The sequence below is a fragment of the Rattus rattus genome, chromosome 5 (genome assembly GCF_011064425.1).
Source record: "Rattus rattus isolate New Zealand chromosome 5, Rrattus_CSIRO_v1, whole genome shotgun sequence".
In the NCBI taxonomy this organism is placed as follows: domain Eukaryota; kingdom Metazoa; phylum Chordata; class Mammalia; order Rodentia; family Muridae; genus Rattus; species Rattus rattus.
Genome location: NC_046158.1, coordinates 1,991,907 through 2,005,663, shown reverse-complemented (window position 1 = coordinate 2,005,663; position 13,757 = coordinate 1,991,907). Strand labels below are relative to the sequence as shown.

Here is a 13,757-nt window from a genome sequence, read left to right as displayed (position 1 = left end):
AAGCAGACTTCTTCAGGGAGCACAGCATTTTTACTTGCTAGGCATGAGCTTTACTTTTTGTTTGTTTGTTTGTTTTGTTTTGTTTTTGTTTTCCTTCTTTCTTTTTTCTTTTTCTTTCTTCTTCTATTTTTTTTTTCTTTCAATAGATGCATGGCCCCAGAATCATGCTTGCCCGCCCGACTGCTTCTCCGAGGCTCCGGGCTCCCTACTGTGCCTGGAAGTCCTGTGACCTGCACTCTAGCTGGCCCGTGACACCAGTGGGTTGGACTAGTCCACGCAGGCATCTGGGGGCTCCTACACGGTGGCAACAAGGACGGGCTGAGTCTGCACAGGAATGGTTGATGGGGGAGATGAAGGAGTGGAAACTGCAAAGGAGAAATAAAAGGCGCCAGTGGCCTGGCTGAGGAGCGGGTTTCTGCGGGGGTCGAACAAAGGAATTTGGCCTCTGAAGAAAGGGGCTGAGCTCACAGCTGGGAATGCCAGCTCCAGACCTGCAGGAGTTTCGGGACTACGGCACACTCCCTAGAACCTAACGAAATCTGCCCCTCAGAGGACCCTAGTCTCCACTGCAACTCTGTTTTGGCTATTACCAGACTTGCCTTGACCAGGGTGGTAGTTACATGGGCTTCCTTACTGGAAGCCCCAAATACCCGACTCTAAGGGACCTTCTGCTTGTGGGACTATGTCCCCATTTACCAGATGCTGCCGCAGAGGCTTCCGGTTTTTCTTTCCTCTGCTGGCCCTCTTAGGCTCAAGAGACCCTATCCACTCCCAAAGGAAAAGCTAGTAGTGGGGACTTTGGGGCCCTCCGAGGCCCCCCCTCCTCCGGTCGCCCTCGGAAGGGGTGGAGGGGACACGGTTGTAAGGTGTTCAGCCTCTTTTCTCTGCTTGACATGAATAAGGGGATTAGGGCGGCAGGTTTCCGTCGGTCACTCGGTGGGACAAAGAGCCCCGCGGTTTGAGCGGTCAGCTTCTGATTAAACGCCAGAGCCTGTCACTCAGCACCAGGCTAGGTACTTGTGTTTCTGACATAATCTTATTAGAAGATAAAACCAGAGAAATCCTTTTCATAATGAAAAGTTACATTTAATGGCTGCACTCGTCCCCCACACCCTCCCAGACCCTTCCCGCCTTCCCCGTTGCTGTTGGATATGGCTCGCCTGTAATTGGCATTTAAAGTACCAAGTCCGGGAGAAAAACGGGGTTTAGGGTTTTTGTAATCCCCCTAAACTGTCTTTGTTCGAAATCTCCACAGATACAAGTCTGTTAAGGGTAAATATTTGTGGATTGATACAACCACACCCCCACCCCTGCAAACCAAATCTGCAAGGGGAAAAAACCGTCCAGCCACGGTGCTGGTACACGGGGGCGTGGGGGGGGGATTCTGCCTGCGCATGCAGCCGTGCTGAGGACTCTGTTGCGGGCCCCTTCGCCAGCTCTAGGAGCAGAGGCCCTTGGGACATTTCTCAGGCGGGAAAAGATCTTACAGGCGTTCCTTCAATGTTCTACTCCCTAGATCAACAACTCTCCCCGACTTGCTTCCGTGCTTGCCCAAAGGAGTGGGCTGGAGGACTGGGATGAGAATCTTAAAGCCTGGTCTCCCCACCAGCCTGCTCCCTGCAGTTGCCCCCTTTAGTGGTTCCAAGGGGTGCCGCTTCCGGACTCCCGTGTGGGTGCTCCATCCGCCCGGGCACCCGGACTCCAGCCCGGACGAGCCTCCGAGCTTCCGAAGATCCCTTAACTGTGAAGGAACCCAAGGTCTGTGGCGGGGCCCCGGGTTCCGGGCTCTAGCCCAGCCCAGCCCGTCCCGGATCGGATCGAATTCCTTCATAAATCAGCGGCCGGGTGAAAGGGGTGCGCGTTAGAAAGGGCAGGACCGTGTGCGCGTATTAGAGCGCGCGGTTCCCAAATCCAGGCTAAACCCCTGGTGACACTGAAATTCATCAACCTCCGCCAAGGCCCCTGCTCCGTCTACGGAGGAGCCCAGGAGCCTGCACACCCTAGCTGCCCCACTCCCGGGAAAAGAGAATCCCGGCTCGAACCGCTGAGAGGAATGCCTGGAACACTGCGCAGACCCAGGCTGCGACGAGCCGCCTTGCCAGTCCCGCTGGCAAAGGGGGCTCTCCCCTCTGCGGAGGAGTTATTCTAACCTTTCTGTCCTCTGGTCAGAGTTGGCCTCTCAGGAGCACTCGCCGCTCCCCCTCCACCTCCCCCCGCACCAACCTTCCAGGCCCGAGCTCTGAAGAGAGGTTTCTAGATGCTAGCATCTAGGGCTTCAGCAAGTCAGGACAAGGCGATCTAGGGATCCCAGGAAGGAAGGGAGGCCCTCCGGAGCCTGTTCCCTCACCCACAGGTCCAGCTTGGGGCATAAAGTCAGCGTACTCCGCAGGCACTCAACAAACAACGTTCTTTTCTAGAAGCAATGCTACCTCAGGCCCATTGCGCCCAGCCCACTCTGCTCTTGCAAGTTTACACGCATTGGTCAAGCCCCAGAGTTTTAGAGAAAATGGTCCCATCGAGCTTGCCGGTCATGGCGGCCATCCGTTGTTACCGGGGGTTGGGGTGGGGGGTACATGCATATTTCCTTCTCAAGGGATCCAGCGGAAGAGTAGCTGCACTTCTTCAGCCTCCCACGCAGGGTAGACAGACAACGTGTTCCTGACACCGGCTTACTTCCCGGCAGGAAGGAAGAAAATACACTCTGGCACGGAGTGCGCCATCCAGGCTGGCACACCTCTGAGCTTGCTTCACTTTGTCACAACCTAAGGTGGGGAGCCGTCGTGTCGTCCCCATTTCACAGAGGAGGACACCAAGGCTCAGACTCTGGCCCCAGTCAGCAGGAGATGGTTAGGGTCTGTATCTCAAAGCTGCACTTGCCAGCACCCCCGCCCCCCTTTCTCCTTTTCTCTTAGGTTTAAGACCACAGTGCTCCATTCAGAGCTTAGGTTACCCTTCAACATCACAGTTCCACCCTGGCCCGAGCTAGGGTCTACATTCGACGGCCCAAGTAACTGCAGCAAGTTCTGTGCTACTCTAGAAGGCTCTCCTCTACAACTGACAGGTAATGGAAGAGGGACACACAGTCACAACCAGCCAGCCACATTCCAGGTCAGCACTGCCCCTCCTTTCCGGGCTTCGGAAGCACCCACGAGGCAACAGAGAGATGGAGGCCCAGTGTTGGGGTAACCTCATCTTTCCTGCATAGTAGTTCATTTAAACAGTTTGCTCCTGCCCTGGTGGGACAGCCCTGCCATCCTTCCCTCCTCAGCCAGCAATCTCTCTACAGTTGTGTGTGTGTGTGTGTGTGTGTGTGTGTGTGTGTGTGTGTGTGTAGGAGACTTTTTAGCACAGGCCCCACAGGAAGCAAACACCTTTGTTTCTTATAGAACCAGACTCTAGGAATGAGTTTTCCCCTCCTTTTCCATACATCAAGCACCAGGCCAGCCAGGTGCCCTGCCATCAACCACTACTGGAGCCTAGGGGGCCAGGCACTCCCTGAGGTCCTGTTCCCTCCATAAGTCCACACAACTTGAATCCTCCTTCAGGGCCCCCAGGGTCAGCAACCGAGATGGAGATACCTACTGCCCTGAGCATAACAAAGGAAGGGCTCACGGGAGAATTTATTTGTACTGGTCTGGGCCAAGCAAAAGGTAAAGGCCATCGAGGAAGTGCTGTCAGCCAGGCCTGAAACCCAGGAAAGATACCACTGGGAGCACACCAGCCCTAGTGCCCCGGCACTCTGTGCCACAGCGGTAGTTAGAGCAAACACAGGCCCTTCACTGCCCGTCACTTACACCTTCCCCCCAAATTACACAAACTTTGAAACATTTTTCTAGAAGAAGATGGATGCTTCAGGAGACTTGAGGTCAAGGCTGGGCTGTTTAAAGTATATTATTAACAGATAAACATTTACTGCAGGGGGAAAAGAAGAAGAGGAGGAGGAAAACCCTATAGGCCACCAGGGAACCAAATCATGTTGCTTTTGGCATCGAATGACAGGAGACATTTATGATATGAATGGAGAACACCAGAGGCTGATGGAGAGGCAGCGTCTGCCACCTCACTTCCCCTGCCTTCGGAATCAACTTTTTCAGCCCTCCCCTCCTCACCCCTCCCCTCTTACCACCACCTCTTCACTTCTGACCGCAGCGGTAATAAATATATATAATTTGGATTTTGCTCTTTGCTGCCATTAACACAAAATCTGGGAACTGTAGAGTGCTAAAAGTCTTCTGGCTGGGCCAGTCAGACAGCCAAGGACCTGGAGTCCTGGTCACCTCAGGGCTGGCTAAAAGCTCACACAGCCCTGGGGTGGGACCTGTGGACCATCCTCCCTGCCTCCGTAGGCCAAGCCAACCAAGGACTGACTGTGGTGTCCAACAAATTGAGTATCCTCTGTCCTAAGCGATGGACTGTATCAGTTTATATTTCTCTCTCTCCTCCTCCTCCCCCTCTGCTCCTCCTCCCTCTCCTTCTCCCCTACTCTGTCTATCTCTCTCAAAAACTTGCATAGTCACAAGACAGTACCCTGGGAAGTTATGCCATCCCAGATAGAAACCTCACAGGGTCACAGAGCCAAAACTGGTGTGTGTGTGTGTGTGTGTGTGTGTGTGTGTGTGTGTGTGTGTGTGTTCTAACCTTCTGGAATGTTCTTCCACCTTTAAGTCTGTCTTCCTTTTAAGTCCCTGGATCTCTTCTCCATACCCTCTAGATCAGCCTTGCACATGGAGGTTGAGTGTTTTTTGCCTGGCATTTGAGTCAAACAATAAGCTAGGACGGTTCTCCAACTATGAGATGACAGCATTGAGTATGCTCTTCCAAGCAATATGCAGACACTGGGGGTGCCCATTGTTTCCTCAGTGGAAATACAGCTTCTTTGGGCTAACACATGGTCCCAGGAGGAACAGAGCCACCCACCAGCCCAAGATGCTAACGCAGTCACCGGCTCTCCCAATCAGAAGTTCCTCCAACACTGGAGCAGAGGATAAAGGATGCCTTCAGAAGGGAACATTGACTGAAGCCCCACCAGGTGTCTCTTGGAATCCTGGAAGCTACAGTGAGAGGTGATGTCACCGTGCACTGGAGAGCCCAGAGCTTAGCTAAGTGCTGGGGCTAACCTGGTGTCTAAAACTCTGTTTATGGCAGAAGGAGGTAGTAAAGGCACAGTGTCCTCCTGTCAGGGGGATGCTTTCCTGGGTGTGTGTGGGGGGCCGGGGGAGATGATGCTGATGTGTTTGTTTAGAGAGAGGCTCCTGGCCAGCCCGACATGGGCAAGAAACCTGTCTGCAGTCTGAAGGGTATCTTTGGAGACAGGAGACCGTTCCCTGCAACCACAGCCCTGAGGTCAACAATAACTTACAAAATGTAACAACACACCAGGCTCAACGACAATAGCTTACAAAATGTAACGACACAACTGGCCAAGATACCAAATCCTTGGGGCATCTAATGTAGAGTGTATAAGAATACTGTCCCAGGTAGGCAGAAGGTGAGGTAGGTGCCTGGTAGCTGTGTGTTCCTGAGCTTGGCACGAGGGCAAGAAGGGATGGACCCTCCAATCACATACTATAGAGCAGATCCTAGGGGCTGCTTTCCTCCACTTGAGAAAAATACTGCAAACAAATAAGGCCACAGCAGCCAGGAGCCTTGGGAATAGAGGGTGAGCCAGGAGTCGGGCACTGAATAATGTTTTCCTTCAGCCCCAGACGCCTGCACGACAGGCAGGCTTTCCCTCACCTCCAACCCACAGAGGAGATACTGGGGTTAAATATACAGGCTCCCTCCAAGGGACTAGCCATCCTCAGACTGGCACTGGCAGTGGGAGCCCTTTAGCTCGAGGGAGTGCAGAGAACACCCTCAGGCCCTTTCATAAGGCAAAAGATTGGCTTCTTTTTCTAATCAGGTTCCTGGAAGAGACCCAGTACCCCAAGCAGTGGGTTACAGTGTCTGCAACCCTGAACTAGTTTGATTCAGGAGTGATACTTGCAGGCTGGGGTTTCCATCATTAAGTGGGGGATAATAGCGAGTGCGACACCAGAACATCCAAAGAAAAGGCCTTCCAAGCCGGGAAACGAAACCCAGACGCCAAACAGGGCAGGGAGCCTGGGATGCTACACTGACAGAAGCCGTCGCTGTTCCCGAGGCCAAGGTGAGCCTCTTGACCCAGGAAAGCCTTTTCCCCAGGCAAAGACTTCCTAGGAAACGAATGTGCTGGAAAGAGCCTGGCGGAGCCACTTACGGAGAAATGCTTTAAAAACCAGCCCAGTACGCAGAAAGCTTTTTGTCAAGCCTGGATGCTCTCTCCTGCCTCAGAGGGTTCCCCTACCTGGGGTTGGGGTGGGGTGGGGTGGGAGGATGGGGTAGGGAACAAGACCAAGGCACCCCCAGTGTTCTCAGCAGAGCGAGAGAGGTTGTAGGATCCGAGGCTTTGGACGCCTGGGCAGGCTCCTTACAAGCGGGTGGAAGAGCGCCGGGCAGGAGCCCCGCATCCCGAGAGCACAAAGGCTCCCGCGCGTTCACCTAATGCTCCCCAGACCCCTACACAAGCTGCTCTACAAGCCATCAGACTCCATTGTGTGACAGATTTTTGGACTCTCCCACCTACCCTTTTCACTTCCGGAGCCTCCTCCAGGAATCTGCCACCTCAAGACAGAAACCTTTTCCAGACAAGCGATCGGGGCGAGTGAGCGACAGCCCGCAAGAAAGGGGAGTTACATAATTCGATTTCCCCAAACTGCCAAGAAAAACAGCATATATTGGGGAGGGAGGTCGTCAATTTCTTTCCCTCACAGTTTCTCCGGGGGAAGATACGGAGCGGTGTTCGCGATTTTGTGGAGACCGAGCGCTTTCCGGTTTCTAACCCGGTTTTCTATTGAAAAGAGTGCCGAGGTCTTGGGTTTTTCCTCCCCCTCCTTTGAAGGAGTCCCCGAAATCCACATAAGGATGGGGCAGGGCGGGAAGGAGAGTTTTCAGGGTCCAAACAAAAACATCTCAGTTCCAGGGCCCGCATTTTCTTTGCTCTGCCAGGCCTGTGAGTGGATTTTATCAATTGTCCTCTATGTGCCCAATAGTCAACTAATCACCCCTGTGGTGCGTAGAACAACTTCGCGCTCCTGGGTGCCTGCAATCGTTGGGAGCAAACCGAAAGGAAGAAGACACACCAAGAACCATAGCACCTCTTTAAAAGGACCTACTCTGCCATTCCGCTCAGGCTGGTGAGCCATGCTTTTTATGAAAAGTTCTTTTTATAAAAGTGTGTGTGTGTGTGTGTGTGTGTGTGTGTGTGTGTGTGTGTGTTGCAAATTTCCCAGTCCTGAGGAGACACACACTCAAAATCAAGAAAGCACGTCTCTGAACCCGTTTGCCTTAATTCCCGTCTGAAAAGCATTTGTGCACACATGATATAAATATGTATCTGGGGTTCTCAAAGGGGAAAAATCATGAATAAAAAATATTTTTTTATTGTGTAAAAGAACATTGTTTCCGTGTGAGTTCTTGTGGGCCTGGTTGATCTCCTGCTCCCTGCAAAGGCTGCCAGGAGACCCTGGGGATTTGTCCCAAAGATTGTCTTGATAACCACTACTCCGCCCAAGCACACCAGGAGGCCCGCCTATAGTAGATACTTAATTGTCGTTATTGTTAGGAAGGAGTGATGGGGGAGGGCAGGGGGAGAGGAGAGGATGAGGCTGACCATCCTTTTCCTGGGAAGCTCAGGGGACTAAATTCCTTCCAAGCACCTGGAGTTTGCACCTCGGGTAAAAGCCAGCTCAACCGGGCTGTTTTTCTTTTCTTTCAAAAACAAATATCAGTGGGACAAAGCAGCTGCAAATGTTTAATTGTTTTGTAAACTAGGGAGGCTGGTCACTCACCTAGCTCCTATTACTATTTTAGAGCCGAGCCAGAAGGACCTGGGAGGTGTCTTTGCTCTGTTCCATTAAAGACCCCAGCGGCAACTACGTACAAAAGGTTGCAAAGACTTTACAGTGTTAATTTAAAAAAAAAAAAACACCCCAAACTTTCGGAGGCACATTTCTACTTTCCCCGGCCTCTTAGAAGACCCAGCTGCCGAGGTTAGTGGCTAAGTCGGGTGTAAGGGGTACTGCTGGTGCCTAGTCTCGAGTACTTCCCAGAGAGGGGCTGCCTGAGTCACCCCAAGTCCCCAACCATTGCTACCTCGTTTTGTTCATGTTGCTGTATGCACAGCTCTGGGCAAACTTGCCTGGTGCCATTTTCCCCAGAAACTAGAGTTCCATGGCACAGACACGGGGATGGACATCAATGATGTGCCTAAACCTGGGGAACACTGTGTTATAGGACCAACAAAAGAAGAATCTTCGAAGCCCACCCCAAATCTTGCCCATAGAAAGCCCCACCCTATCCCAGCCACCAAAAGAGCATGGTGCAAAAAGCAATCCCTGAGCGATTCCCAGTTCCTGGGGACACTAAAGCAGCCAGCCACCAAGGCCCTCTCTGCAGGGCTCTGGCCTGCAGCCTCAGTTGCCAGACTCCAGTCAAAGAGTTCAGCTGCCGCTTTTCAAGCCGGACCCTGGATTTCGAAGCAATACTTTGGCTGCACTCACAGCTCGGCTCACATAGCCCTGCTTTTTTCTCCAAGGGCTTTGGCACTCAGAGACCTCTCCAGCCCAAAGCACCTGAGTAGCCCCGTCCAAGAAGCCTTTCAGAGCACCACTTAGAACTTCCACAGGTTCACGCTTGTCTCTGCAACTCCATTCCCAAGTTCCCCACACCCTTCTTCCCACTGAGGCTCCTCATGGCACACCCCCCCACCCCCAACACACATCCAGGTAGATGACCCCGGCAGGTCATAAGGAAAACTCTGCATCTTCCTCCACCTCTCCCCAGCCTCCAGCCAAACAAGTCCACAGTGCCACCCGCTTAGCATAGAAGCCAGCAGGTAAGGCTCAAACCACATCTGTAGCATCAACCTTTTCCCAGCACGCTGCAAGAAAGGCGGCTGTCTGGGGAGGCCTGACTCCTTCAGTCAGCCACTCCAACTAAGATCCCTAGGCTGCAGCTTCCTAGACAGGTTGATTCTCTAGCTGAGAAAAAAATTGTAAGGACAAATTTCCCGTATGGAACGGTTTAGGAAGAAGGACACCAATCTCTCTTTACCAGAGAATAAAAGTGCGGCAAGGAGCCAGGCAGCGTGGGGATCTCCCGCCTGTACCGCAGCCAGGGCTCAGCACCCACCTCCCTGCTCCTGGAATCCCAGATGCTCTTGAACTGGGGCAACACAGTCAGGCTTGGCTCTCTAAAGCAATGCCTTTCTTGGAAAATAAATTCTTGGTCCCCACTTCAGGCCTTAGAGGGGCCAAGCCCTCTCTCCCAGGACAAGCATCGTATCCACCAGTCCGCCCAGGGCTTTGTCTTGTACCCCAATTCAGTCACTCTGCGCAGGTTTCCGGGACAACAGATGGCACCTAGGGGCACCCCACCACTGTCTGCTGGAATGAGATGATTCGCCCCAGCCCGGAGACACGCAGCCCTTTGAGCCCTCGGTGCTGCCGGGCCCAGTGGAGCGCAGAGCCGGCCGCAGGGCGGCGCGGGCCCTTCCCGGCAGGGACCGGCCGGGCTGGAGTGCTGGTCCGTGGCGGGGAAAGAGAGGAGGGCGAGAGGCGCTTACTGTTGGTAGTCTTGTTTGCAGTACAGTTTCCGATCCCGGAAGTAGCAGCTGGTGGTGAGGGCTTGCTGACATGCCGCGCACTGCAAACACTCCTCGTGCCAGGACGACTCGTTGACTCGCATCAGGAAGCGGTCGGAGATGGGCCGCTGGCAGCCCTCGCAGACGGCGGGATGCGGGCAGTCGGAGCCTGCAGCGCACAGGGCGAGAGCCGGGCCGTCAGCGCCGCCTGGCCCAGCCCCGGAGCGCCACCCGTCGCCTGAGGACCCCAGCCGGCGCGCCAAATACCCGGCAGCCCTAGACAGCACGTTCCTTTCCGTAAGCCGGGGCGCCGAGAGGCCGAGGGCCTGCAGCCTTGGCTGGGTGCTGCGCTCTCCCCGCTCGCGGAGATCCAGCGTATGGTGTTATTACCAACGAGAAGGAGCTCCGCGCGGGGTGGCCGGCTGGAACCCAACCAGCGAGGTGAGGCCAGGACACTCGCTGGCTGACACGCCCCACGATGCTGATGGAACCTTCTGCCCTAAGACCCGCGGTTTGGATAGACCCGGGGATATTTTTCTCTTCTAGAAGCTCCCCTTCCCCAAGTGACCTGGCATCTCTCCCGAGCTCTAAGGAGACAGCTTGGTTCTCCAGCATCCCCGCCAACCGCTTCCCACCCCAGCCCGGTCCAGTGTAGCAGTACTAGAACCCAGACCCGGAGAGGATGGTGTGAGTGACGGCGGAGGCTGTTCAGTGCCCTGTCTAGGTGACGTCCCTGAACGCTGTCCCCTCAGGGAGCTGTCTAGGTGTGCTTGTTGCCCCTCTGCTGGTCATTCCAGGGGTCCGGACCCCATCCCCACGTCCTGAAAACCTATTTTCTTTATTCTTTGGCCCTCACGCCGGTGTCCACAGCGGCACCACGGACAGCCCTACTCCCTGACCTGGACTATTCGGGCGTTGCGACCCAGCACTCACCCAGCAGCACACCCAGGGTGGCGGGCCCGGGGCGTAGGGCGTGCTCCTCCATCTTGATGCCGTCCAACATCTTGGCGCAGTCCGTCTGCCCGCGAGGGAAGCACCTCTCCAGCGACTCAGGACCTGTTGCTATCCATGGGACGCCAGGCGCGCTGCGGACCCCGCCGGCTGGGCCGCTCGCCCTCCGGTCCGTCCGCCCCGCTCCGCTGCAGCCGGGGAGGCGCGGCGCCCGCGGGGTCGGGGCCGCCCGCTGCCCAGGGCGAGCGTGGAGCGGCGGCGCGCTGGCCCCTGGCCCCGGCGTCGTGCGGGAGGGCCCGGCGGCTGGCAGCCCCGCGCGCCGCGCTCTCCCGGCTACTCGCAGCCACGCGCACCCGCTGCTCGCCTGTCACCTGCTTGTCAGCCCCGGGTCCCGGCTGCGGCGGCGGGCGGCACGCGGAGCCGCCCGGAGGAGGAGGCGGCGGCGGCGGCGGCGGCGGGGGGGGGGGGGGCGGGGTGCAGGGCGGCCCCCGCGGGCTGGGGGGCGCGGGCGACGCAGCAGGGTCCCGGGCGGGCGCAGCGGGCCGCAGGGCTCCAGGCGCGCTCCCGCACTACTCCAGTGCCATGGTGCGCCGGAGGAGCCGCTCGGTTTAGAGCTGAGGCTGGCGGCGGAGGGATACTCCGGCCCGGAGCCGCCTCACCCCTCCTCAAACTTCCTGACATTTGAACTCATTGGTGCGCCTCGTATCACTGCGCCGGGATGAGCCGGCTGCTCCACGTCAAATAGTGCCGTCGCCTCCCCCCTCCCTGCGGGAGGGCTCCCTGAGCCCCCGGCCTGCACCCCGTGCCGCGCCCTGAACCCGGCCGGCCATCCTGCCCACCCTTGGCAGAAGTTTGGATAACCATCGGAGCAAATCCTGTTCCCCACCCCTCTTGAAAAATTGATTTGGGAGTTGGGGAAATCATCAGGCTTTCTTTTTTTTCTTTCCTGCCTTTTTTATTATTAATATTTTGGTTTTTTTTTTAAGCTCCAGCGCTCAGAGGAGTGGCCCCGAGTGAGGCCAGATTGTGCGGACGGCGGGGAACGTAGCGGCTTCTCCAGGGGACGGCTCCAGGAGGGAGCGGTTGCCCCAAACCCGGACTTGTAAGCCAAGGTAGGTCGCAGGGTCTGAGTTGGTGTCCCATCGGGAGGCGGGGCCTGCACCGGGCAGCCTGGTGCGCAGAGAGGGATGAGGAACATCATATGTGAGCGAGGACCGCTGGCCCCGAACTCGCCAGAAAGAGCCCCAACGGGGGGGGGCAGGGGGTTGCAAGGGCTGTAGTTTGAGTGAGAGGTCCCGAAAAGTACAGGCCTGTCATGAAGAGGAGTGAGCTGAAGGGCTCCCAGATCCAGAATGGGAGACATTGGGTGAACGAGGACGGTCAGGCCCGGCTTGAAACCAAGACAGTGTTAAGAGGGTCAACAGGGCTCGTAAAGGAATCTAGTTCCTGGGCAGGGTCAGTGGGCGAAGGCTGGGCCTCCCAGGGTTTGGAGTACGAGAGGTAGGTAAGTAGGTAAGAAATGGTGGCCCCCAAGATCTAGGTAGGGGTGGAGGCCTGGAACGGCGTACGGTCGTTCTAAGGTATTCCGTGTGACCTCTGAAATCGTGCCTTTTCATCGTGGTTAAGGGGCCTGGCTGGGGTTAGAGACTGAGCGCTGGCCAGCCTGGGCAACGTGGGCCTCGACAGCGGGCAACGCAAGGCCCGCGGCATGCAGCTGGCGACTCCTGGGTGCATCCGGCCAGACGCCACCGAGGAAACTAGAAGACATCGCGTCCGGACACAGGGTACCTTCGGCCCCACCACTCCCGCGCGAATTTCGTCGTGGAATAGCAGGAGGGATGGTGCGGTCCCAGGGCCGGAGCTAGCTGCCCCCTTGAGTCGCTGCTGGGCGGCTCTGGCCCCTCGGGCTGTGGAGCAGCGGCGCGGAGCCGGGCGGGGATGGAGGGCTCGGAGGGCGGGTCCCCTGACCCCGCTGGAGGCGAGAGGGCGGATCGGATTTGGAACCTGCGGGAGGCTTGGTCAGAAGTGGCCCCCTGTGCTTCGGGGGGGGCCCCCCGGAGGGGCCCGGCTTTGTGGAGGATTAGCGGTCACCGCCCCACCCCAGTACCTGCGTGTGTGTCGGTGGGTATCCGAGTGTGTCTGTGCGTGTCGGCGCTCTGGGCTCAGAGGCTATTGAGTTCGTGTGCACCCGTGTTCCTGTGCACATACATTTTGTGTTTGTGTGTCCTTGCGACTTTCCAGGCAGTGAATGTCTGTGTGTTGCACGCACGTCTGCGGACCCTTCTCGTGCTTCTATGTCATGTTTTTGCACGTCTTTGTGTGTGTCCTCGTGTCTGTCACAGTGAAGATGTCTACGCCTTTGTACGCGCCTCGGCCCCTGTAGCGCGTCTGGTAGATTTTTCTCTATAAGTGTGTCTCCGAGTTACCTTTGTGTTTCTGTTTGCCCCCGAGCTCCTGAATTGTTCCGTGTCGCCCGGAGGTTTTTGTGTTTGTGGCTTTGTGCTCAGAGCATTTCTCCGCGCCTTTGTGTTTCTGTATCCGGGAGCATGGGTATGTGGATGTAGAGTTTTCTTCACCCACCCTTCGTCCCCTTGTCTTTACCCAGTGTGGGAAATCTAAGGCCTTGAGCCTTGAGGTTGGGCAGAGGCCTGGGCCTGGGCCGCCTTCTCTGGGTATCTGGGCCCCGGCGCGTCGCTGCGGGAAGAAGCCGAGCGGGTAAGGCTGGGGCGTGCAGAGCCGGGAGGCGCCGAACCGCGCGCCCAGGCAGCGGGCCGACCGGGTGCACTCTGCCCTCTGCTGGCCATCGTGTGCCCCTGCAACCACTGCTGGGCACCGAAAGCCCTGGTTCCAGGCCCGGACCTTCGCCATCTCCTTCAGGCTGAATCTAAGTATCTTCTCCGTCTCAAGCCCTAAAGACGCACCTCGGACTCTAAGCAATCCGCGCAGTGTTCCACCCCCATCCCATCACCGTCCCATTTCTCCCACGCTCCCTGTGCCTGGCCATTTCTACTCCATCCCTCTCCGTTTCTCTTTGGCTGGATGAAGGCCCCCGTGGTTCGGCCTCTGAGGCTTCCTTGATCCTCTGGCTGGTGACCAAGACCCGGTCTGGATCTTTGGCTGTGTTTCTGCGCGTTCTGCAGTGCTT

At 56.5% G+C, this 13,757-nt stretch overlaps 1 protein-coding gene across 3 annotated transcripts in view; it reads right to left on the bottom strand.

Annotated features, from left to right (window-relative positions):
• The window catches only part of Lmx1b (LIM homeobox transcription factor 1 beta), a 78,152-nt gene extending 67,358 nt beyond the window's left edge, over positions 1-10,794 (bottom strand). For 2 of the 3 annotated variants that reach the window (XM_032901837.1, XM_032901838.1), the window contains exons 1-2: positions 10,595-10,679; positions 9,644-9,830 (exon numbers count right to left, since the gene is read on the bottom strand). In XM_032901837.1, the coding sequence (XP_032757728.1) occupies positions 9,644-9,830; positions 10,595-10,664 (257 nt within the window). In that variant the 5' untranslated portion in view covers positions 10,665-10,679. Of the gene's footprint in view, positions 1-9,643; positions 9,831-10,594 lie in introns of all 3 variants that reach the window. The other variant, XM_032901835.1, reaches the window with a different exon arrangement.
• Between the last annotated feature and the right edge of the window lie 2,963 nt (positions 10,795-13,757).